General features: G+C 44.8%; 1 protein-coding gene across 31 annotated transcripts in view; it reads left to right on the top strand.

Moving 5' to 3' along the window:
- Positions 1–9,338, top strand: part of LOC115253893 (protein muscleblind) — a 1,330,915-nt gene that overhangs the window by 1,299,186 nt on the left and 22,391 nt on the right. For 22 of the 31 annotated variants that reach the window (XM_062860470.1, XM_062860471.1, XM_062860468.1 and 19 more), the window contains one exon: positions 8,172–8,230. The exons of the other annotated variants lie outside the window; for them this stretch is intronic. In XM_062860470.1, coding sequence (XP_062716454.1) covers positions 8,172–8,230 — 59 coding nt within the window. The remainder of the gene's footprint in view (positions 1–8,171; positions 8,231–9,338) is intronic. 31 annotated transcript variants of the gene reach the window in all.

Below are 9,338 nucleotides of genomic sequence, written 5' to 3'. Positions count from 1 at the left end.
TCGGCAAAAATCCTGATAACGTATTGAGAAGGCATTTTTCATGAATTTAGAAATAAATTCTTCGAAAATCTCGGGAAGAACGAATCACTGGAGAAATATCCGAGGATACTACTGGAGGAATTCTTGGAAGAATAATTCCTAATCGTATCCACGTATCCTAATGTGGAAATCCCTGAAGTAATTTCTGAATCCTTTGAAAAATTCTGGATAAATTCTGGAAAAGAATCATATAAATCATTGGAGAACATCTAGGAACATTTCCTGGGGAAATTCTTGGAAGAATTCCTGCAGTATTTCCGGAAAGAATCCTTTGAATAGATCCCTAATGAATCTTTTAGGAAATCAGCTAGGATGCGGAGGATTTCCAGAAAAAATGAAAAAAAATAACAACATCTTCAGTGGACAGAAATTGAATTCACACTCCGTGGATCTCACAATATGCCTAAACGATAGAAACAGCAGGGCCACGAAGTCTATAAAAAAAAGTGGAAATTATAAAATTCATGAAAGAAGAATCTTTGGAAGAATCCCCTTCGAAATCCTTGGAGGAATCTCCAGAATAGTTGAAAAAATTCCAGAAGTAATCTCTGAAAAAAATATGAAAAAATCCTCGTATATCCTTGGATAAATACGTAAAGATGTCCCTTGCATAGTCTCATAAGGAATCCCTTGATGAACCCATACAGGAAGTATAAAGGAACCCTTTGAAAAACGAGGGGATTTTTTAAGGAAATTTCGGAGGACTTCCTGACGAAGTCCCTGAAGGTATTCCGCAAAAAATACTCTTGAGCAACTGCGTAAGGAATGCTGATAGAATCCATGTATGGTTTCTGTAAGGCAGCTCTGTAGAAATCCCTGGAGTACTTCCGTGAGGAATCCTTTGAAAACTTCCATAAAGAATCCGAGAAGGACTTCCATAAGGAATTGTCGATGGACTTCCGTTAGGAATCATAGAAGGACTTCCATGAGGAACCTCTGGAGGACTTCCGCGAGGAATCCCTGGTGGGCTTCCATAAGAAACCCCAGAAAGATTTCAATGAGGAATCTCAGGAGAACTTCCATGAAAAATACCTGAAGGACTTTCATGCTCCCGTGAGGAATCCCCGGAGGGCTTCCGTGAAAAATCCCTGGAGAACATCTGTGGGGAATCCCTGGAGCACTTCCGTGAGCAATCCGAGGAGGATATCCGTGAGTAAACTTTGGAGAATTTTCGTGAGAAATCCCTGGAGGACTTCCATAAGTAATCCCTTGCGGATTTCCATGAGGAATCACAGGAGGACTTCTGTGTGGAATCTCTGGAGAACTTCCACGAGGAATCCCTGGGGGACTTCCGTGAAGAATCCCTGGAGGACCTCGGTGAGAAATTCCTGGAGAACTTCCGTGAGAATTAACAGGAACACTTCCGTGAGGAATCCCTGGAGGACTTCCGTGAGGAATCCTTGGAGGACTTCCGTGAGGAATCCTTGGAGGACTTCCGTGAGGAATCCTTGGAGGACTTCCGTGAGGAATCCTTGGAGGACTTCCGTGAGGAATCCTTGGAGGACTTCCGTGAGGAATCCTTGGAGGACTTCCGTGAGGAATCCTTGGAGGACTTCCGTGAGGAATCCTTGGAGGACTTCCGTGAGGAATCCATGGAGGACTTCCGTGAGGAATCCTTGGAGGACTTCCGTGAGGAATCCTTGGAGGACTTCCGTGAGGAATCCTTGGAGGACTTCCGTGAGGAATCCTTGGAGGACTTCCGTGAGGAATCCTTGGAGGACTTCCGTGAGGAATCCTTGGAGGACTTCCGTGAGGAATCCTTGGAGGACTTCCGTGAGGAATCCTTGGAGGACTTCCGTGAGGAATCCTTGGAGGACTTCCGTGAGGAATCCTTGGAGGACTTCCGTGAGGAATCCTTGGAGGACTTCCGTGAGGAATCCTTGGAGGACTTCCGTGAGGAATCCTTGGAGGACTTCCGTGAGGAATCCTTGGAGGACTTCCGTGAGGAATCCTTGGAGGACTTCCGTGAGGAATCCTTGGAGGACTTCCGTGAGGAATCCTTGGAGGACTTCCGTGAGGAATCCTTGGAGGACTTCCGTGAGGAATCCTTGGAGGACTTCCGTGAGGAATCCTTGGAGGACTTCCGTGAGGAATCCTTGGAGGACTTCCGTGAGGAATCCTTGGAGGACTTCCGTGAGGAATCCTTGGAGGACTTCCGTGAGGAATCCTTGGAGGACTTCCGTGAGGAATCCTTGGAGGACTTCCGTGAGGAATCCTTGGAGGACTTCCGTGAGGAATCCTTGGAGGACTTCCGTGAGGAATCCTTGGAGGACTTCCGTGAGGAATCCTTGGAGGACTTCCGTGAGGAATCCTTGGAGGACTTCCGTGAGGAATCCTTGGAGGACTTCCGTGAGGAATCCTTGGAGGACTTCCGTGAGGAATCCTTGGAGGACTTCCGTGAGGAATCCTTGGAGGACTTCCGTGAGGAATCCTTGGAGGACTTCCGTGAGGAATCCTTGGAGGACTTCCGTGAGGAATCCTTGGAGGACTTCCGTGAGGAATCCTTGGAGGACTTCCGTGAGGAATCCTTGGAGGACTTCCGTGAGGAATCCTTGGAGGACTTCCGTGAGGAATCCTTGGAGGACTTCCGTGAGGAATCCTTGGAGGACTTCCGTGAGGAATCCTTGGAGGACTTCCGTGAGGAATCCTTGGAGGACTTCCGTGAGGAATCCTTGGAGGACTTCCGTGAGGAATCCTTGGAGGACTTCCGTGAGGAATCCTTGGAGGACTTCCGTGAGGAATCCTTGGAGGACTTCCGTGAGGAATCCTTGGAGGACTTCCGTGAGGAATCCTTGGAGGACTTCCATGAGGAATCCTTGGAGGACTTCCGTGAGGAATCCTTGGAGGACTTCCGTGAGGAATCCTTGGAGGACTTCCGTGAGGAATCCTTGGAGGACTTCCGTGAGGAATCCTTGGAGGACTTCCGTGAGGAATCCTTGGAGGACTTCCGTGAGGAATCCTTGGAGGACTTCCGTGAGGAATCCTTGGAGGACTTCCGTGAGGAATCCTTGGAGGACTTCCGTGAGGAATCCTTGGAGGACTTCCGTGAGGAATCCTTGGAGGACTTCCGTGAGGAATCCTTGGAGGACTTCCGTGAGGAATCCTTGGAGGACTTCCGTGAGGAATCCTTGGAGGACTTCCGTGAGGAATCCTTGGAGGACTTCCGTGAGGAATCCTTGGAGGACTTCCGTTAGGAATCCCTGGAGGACTTCCGTGAGGAATCCCTGGAGGACTTCCGTGAGGAATCCCTGGAAGACTTCCATAAGGTATCGCTGCAGAACTTCCATGATGAATCCCTGGAGGACTTCCGTGAGGAATCCCTGGAGGACTTCCGTGGGGAATCCCTGGAGGACTTTCGTGAGGAATCCCTGGAGGACTTCCGTGAGGAATCCCTGGAGGACTTCCGTGAGGAATCCCTGGAGGACTTCCGTGAGGAATCCCTGGAGGACTTCCGTGAGGAATCCCTGGAGGACTTCCGTGAGGAATCCCTGGAGGACTTCCGTGAGGAATCCCTGGAGGACTTCCGTGAGGAATCCCTGGAGGACTTCCGTGAGGAATCCCTGGAGGACTTCCGTGAGGAATCCCTGGAGGACTTCCGTGAGGAATCCCTGGAGGACTTCCGTGAGGAATCCCTGGAGGACTTCCGTGAGGAATCCCTGGAGGACTTCCGTGAGGAATCCCTGGAGGACTTCCGTGAGGAATCCCTGGAGGACTTCCGTGAGGAATCCCTGGAGGACTTCCGTGAGGAATCCCTGGAGGACTTCCGTGAGGAATCCCTGGAGGACTTCCGTGAGGAATCCCTGGAGGACTTCCGTGAGGAATCCCTGGAGGACTTCCGTGAGGAATCCCTGGAGGACTTCCGTGAGGAATCCCTGGAGGACTTCCGTGAGGAATCCCTGGAGGACTTCCGTGAGGAATCCCTGGAGGACTTCCGTGAGGAATCCCTGGAGGACTTCCGTGAGGAATCCCTGGAGGACTTCCGTGAGGAACCCCTGGAGGACTTCCGTGAGGAATCCCTGGAGGACTTCCGTGAGGAATCCCTGGAGGACTTCCGTGAGGAATCCCTGGAGGGCTTCCGTGAGGAATCCCTGGAGGACTTCCGTGAGGAATCCCTGGAGGACTTCCGTGAGGAATCCCTGGAGGACTTCCGTGAGGAATCCCTGGAGGACTTCCGTGAGGAATCCCTGGAGGACTTCCGTGAGGAATCCCTGGAGGACTTCCGTGAGGAATCCCTGGAGGACTTCCGTGAGGAATCCTAGGAGGACTTCCGTGAGGAATCCTAGGAGGACTCCCATAAGGTATCGCTGAAGGACTTACGTGAGGAATATCTGGAAGTATCTCATGGGAATATCTGGACGAATTCCGTGAGGAATTCTTGATGGGATTTCGTTTCTGAAGCAAATCCATGAAGAATCCCTGGAGAAATATCGTGACAAATCACGAGAAATTCCATGAGGAACCCCTGGAGCAAAACCATAAGGAATTTCTTCCTGGAGGACTTTCGTGGGAAACTCCGGGAGAACTTCCGAGAGAACCTTCGTGAGGAATCCCTGGAGGACTTCCGTGAGGAATCCCTGGAGGACTTCCGTGAGAAATCCCTGGAAGACTTCCATAAGGTATCGCTGGGGGACTTCCATGAGGAATCCCTGGAGGACTTCCGTGAAGAATCCCTGGAGATATTTCGTGCGAAATCTCTGTAGGAATCCCATAAGGAGCATCTGGAGGTCTCATCCCATGAGGACTCCGTGAGGATTCCTTGCAGGGATTTCGTAAGAGATCCCTGGAGAAAATCCATGAGGAATCCTTGGAGAAATTTCGTGAGAAATCTCTTGAAAAAATCCTTGAGGAAATCTAAGGGGAACCCCTAGAGGACTTCCGTGAGGAATCTGGAAGAAATTATGCGATGACTCTCTGTTTGTATTCCACGAAGAATCTTTCAAGAAATCTCTGAAACAAGATCGTGAATTCTATATTGAACCCCAGGAGGAATTCCCAAAAAATCCCTGGAGAAGAACTCAATGATAAAACCCTTGAAAGGCTTCAGGAAAGAATCCTCTGGAAAATTACATAATGAACTCCTAGGAGTTGGGCTTGAAAACCCTGGAAGAATTCCGGAATCAATTCCGAGAATAATTTCACACGATATTCCTTAAGGATTCCCTGGCCAATTTAACGAGAAATCCCTATAAGTATTCCTAGATAAAACCTTTGTTTCTCCCTGTTGGAGAATCCGCTCAAATCCTGTAGGAGTTCCGTTAGGCATTCTTGAATAAAAAAATGCCAAGAATCCCTAGAAAAGTTCCGTTAAAAAATCCTTAAAGGAATTCCTGAAAAAGTCCCACGTAAAATCTTTGAAGGAATCCCGCATTGAATGACCTCTGAAGGAAGTGCATTACTACCGAATGGAGTAGAACGTGCCTCTGGAGCCGACCTACTGATACCAGGAGAAGTTCCTGAAGGAATTCCAGGAACATTTCCGGGGGAGCCCGGGAGGAAACTCTGAAAGAAATCCCTGAAGCAATCCAGGAAGCAATATCGGGAAGAATTTAACGCGGAACTCCGAGAAAAAATCCATGAGAAATATCTGGAGGAATTGAACGAGAAAGCCCTGGAAAAATTCCGAAAAGAGTTTCTGAGTAAATTCATTGAAAGAATCTATGAGGATTCCCTAGATGAAACATGTGAGGAATTCCGAAAAAAGTTTCTGCTAAAGTCCCCTGAAGAATGCCAGAAGAAATCCATGGACGCAATCCAAGATGAACCATCCAAAGAAAACATACAAACATAATACATATATACAAACATAAGAAATTCTAGGAAGAATTGTAGTCGAATTTCCTGGAAAACTTACTGAAGAAATCTATAAAAGAATTCCAGGAGAAATCTTTATAAGAGAACATTGTAATTAGTTCCTAGACAACATTTGCAGAGGATTCACTTTAAAAATCCCACAGCTATTACAGGAAGAAACGTTATAGAAATTCCTGAAAGTATTCCTAGATAAATTTCAGGACAAATACAACAATAATTGTATGGCTGCAACTCAGAGCTCTCACTTGTAGTTAGAGGGCCGAAACAGAGGTGAATTTGTGAAAGTGGGTGGGCTCGGATTCAGTTTAGCTTTCTATTCCGCAAAATCATTACCTGTTTTGTGGCTTAGTTGGTAAAAGCGCCGGTCTAGCGAATACGGATTCGTGCGTTCGTATCCCACCAGAACGCGACCTTTTCACAAACTCATCTCTCAATTTGTCATTTTTTTTTACTTTGAGAATACTAGTGTAACTATAGAAAGAATCTCTGGAGCAATCTTTTAAGTAATCCCAGGAGAAACTATTAGAGAAATCCATAGAGGAAGTCCTAGAGGAGCTTCTGGACAACTGTGTCTTTCAAAACAACCCCAAAAAGAAGACATCCCGCATAGAGGTAGTAATGGTATTGGGCAACTGGCAGTAAATTATCGTAATCATCTCCCGACAATAGTTTAACTAGAATAGAACACCTTCCATGGCATGTCTGAGTACACATTTAGAAATTTTCCTCACCGTAGATTCAGTTTCAAAATTCGTTAAATTTCAGTTCACAGTTCTCATCTTAGCTGGAGACCTTGTCGAAGATCACAGCAAAGTTTTCGCTACTTCCAGTAGCCTTTCAATATTGTTTCCCTATTCTGATTGTTCGATGTGGATTCCTCTCTAGAACTTTGAAACCTGAACGAAAATGTGTGAGTGTTCTTGCTTGTCGTCGAAATCACGAACCACCGCCGAAAGGTCCTTTTCGTGCAGGACACAATCGGAGCCTGTTTTTCCTTCCGCTCTCCGTTACAAGCCCAGCTGTAATTCGTACTCTAGTGTTTCTTTCCATACACATACGTCTATATATTTTCACCATTATATCCATAATTGAAATACCTATATATTTAGCCTACTCAGTACTTGTAATCGGTTGACCAGTGTGTGGAAGTACATGAACAATGTTTTGTTACTTATTGATTTGAGTATGTATCTAATTCGAATTCAACGCCAATCCATAAACGTATTTCTATATATAAAAACGCTTCGGCTGATGTTGCGAGCATAGGAGGTAAGAGTTTGCACTGCTATTTGCTTGTATTACTTAAGTTTTAGTTTTATGTTCACCTTAAATCATAGAACCTAACACTCCATTAGTGTGTTTTGTTTATTACCATTCAGTTACCCAGTAAGTAATTTGAAGCTTTTCACTAATTATTATTTTTTCATTATTTTCTTTTTTTATGTTTTATTTACAGAAACCGTACACACCGCTAAAAGCTCTAACCACATAACCAAAAGCCTTTATTTTCTCTCACCTCGTCAGTTTTTGTGCACAACAAAACAAAACGATTTGATCAGTTTCTCACCAACAACCACCAATCAGCCCACTCCACAACCGTAGCTATGCCAAAAACAAAACACCAGCAACTGAAAACTGAAAGTAGATTCCGTTTCTTTACAGACCCAAACAGCTTCACAATGTGTTTTTGTATTCGAACTTTTTTCAAATCAGATGAATTATGTTTCAAAAATGTTCTTTTCTACTATTTTTTCTTTATTTCACGCTTACCATGATTTGTCTGGATGATTACACATTGATTATTTCCGTTCGGTTACGCTTATTTGATTCGAATTAAATATTATTTCAACCGGCACGTAAAACTGACGACACCCGCGCGCACATAATGGAAAACGCAATAAATGTGCTAAATCGACGAAAATGTTGCTGTCGGATTTTAAATCGCTGCAAATGATAAATTCCTGAATTTACCTACTCTCTCCGCCATCCCGTTCCTAAACCCATCTTTCTCTATATTGGTCCATCAAATTGCTGCATATCAATGACCTATTTCTTTCCAAAATTTATCAAATGAAACTGCACCATTCCAATATGCACCTCCTTTCTTTGTAACGGATGTCCCCAATCAACGCGTCCTCTTCTGTGGAATTCACACTTCCGGAAACATTCCAAACATGTTTTTATCACTTTTGTACACACCGAACTGTCTTCCGAATCCCACCACCCCACTGTTAATCATCGTCGTCACTAATGGAAATCAAAATAATGCGCGTCCGGTGGTTCGAAAAATCTCAAATGACATTTCAATAATCCAACAACAGCTTCGTCTACGATACCCCTGAATGCTCCCTACGTTATCTACACCGATGCCAATGGACAGGTACAGGTTTTTGGTGCTTATGTTAGTTTTTGGTTTTGGTTTTGGACAGACGAGTCCGGTAATGGAGAAGGTTGCATATAAGTTGTCAAAACAAGAATGAAATTAATATACTTTGAGTTATAGAGTATGAAAACAGTCAGTGTATTACAGTCAAAATCCTTTACAAGCAATGCACTATACAGATATATTTTGCTATTTTAACTCAGTAAGAGTCAGGAATTGATCTACAGAGAACCCTGAAGAAGATCCAATCCTGCGGATCGCAACGTTGGCAATGATGTCAAATTATCAACTGGTACTCGTAATAGAAAACTACAACGTAACCTATCTCACCGTTCAGCAATAAATTTTGTTATGGGATGAGAAAAAAAAACTGGGGCTTGGGACCCTAGAAGTGTCATAGTGAAAGAATTGTTGAAAAATATTGGACCGGGCCTTCACAGTTTATGACCGAAGTTTGTATGGAGAACTTGGGGTGTTCAATTGATACATATGTGTATTAGAACGCGCTGTGCATATATTTAGGCGTTTTCAGTATTTCACTGAATTATCCACTGAACTTCGGTCACAAACTGTGAAGGCCCGGTCCAATATTTTTCAAAAAATCTTTCCCTATGGCTCTTCTAGGGTCTCAAACCCATGTCCTTTTTTTGTCTCATCCCATAACAACAAATTTTGTAAAATTTTGCCGAGCAGTGTTATCCAACATGATGATCCGTTAAGGGTATCCGAGAGTTTCAAGATCCTCCAGGAGAGCTCCAAAAGGTTTAAAAGGGTATTGGGGTTGGTCAAAGCATTTCGGGGGATTCTAGTGGATTTCAGGGGGTACCAGGGACTTCAGAGTATCAGTCTTTTCAAGACGTTTCGATAAGTTTAAGGAAAGTAAATCGGTAGGAGATTTTTTGAGACGTTTCGCGATATTTCAAGTCATTTCAGGGTGTTTGGAGAAGTTGAAGTATTTAACTCTACTAGAGACTCTACTGAAGTCTATCAGGAGTATTCGAGAGCTGACGGAAACAATAAAGGGGATTTAAAAGGTTTGCTGAGGTGATACTCGATATTTTAAGTCGTTTAGGCGTTTCTTAAGGTTTCACAGGCCTTCAGTAGA

The sequence above is a fragment of the Aedes albopictus genome, chromosome 3 (assembly GCF_035046485.1).
Source record: "Aedes albopictus strain Foshan chromosome 3, AalbF5, whole genome shotgun sequence".
Classification (NCBI taxonomy): Eukaryota; Metazoa; Arthropoda; class Insecta; order Diptera; family Culicidae; genus Aedes; species Aedes albopictus.
This window is presented reverse-complemented; position numbering and strand designations above follow the sequence as displayed.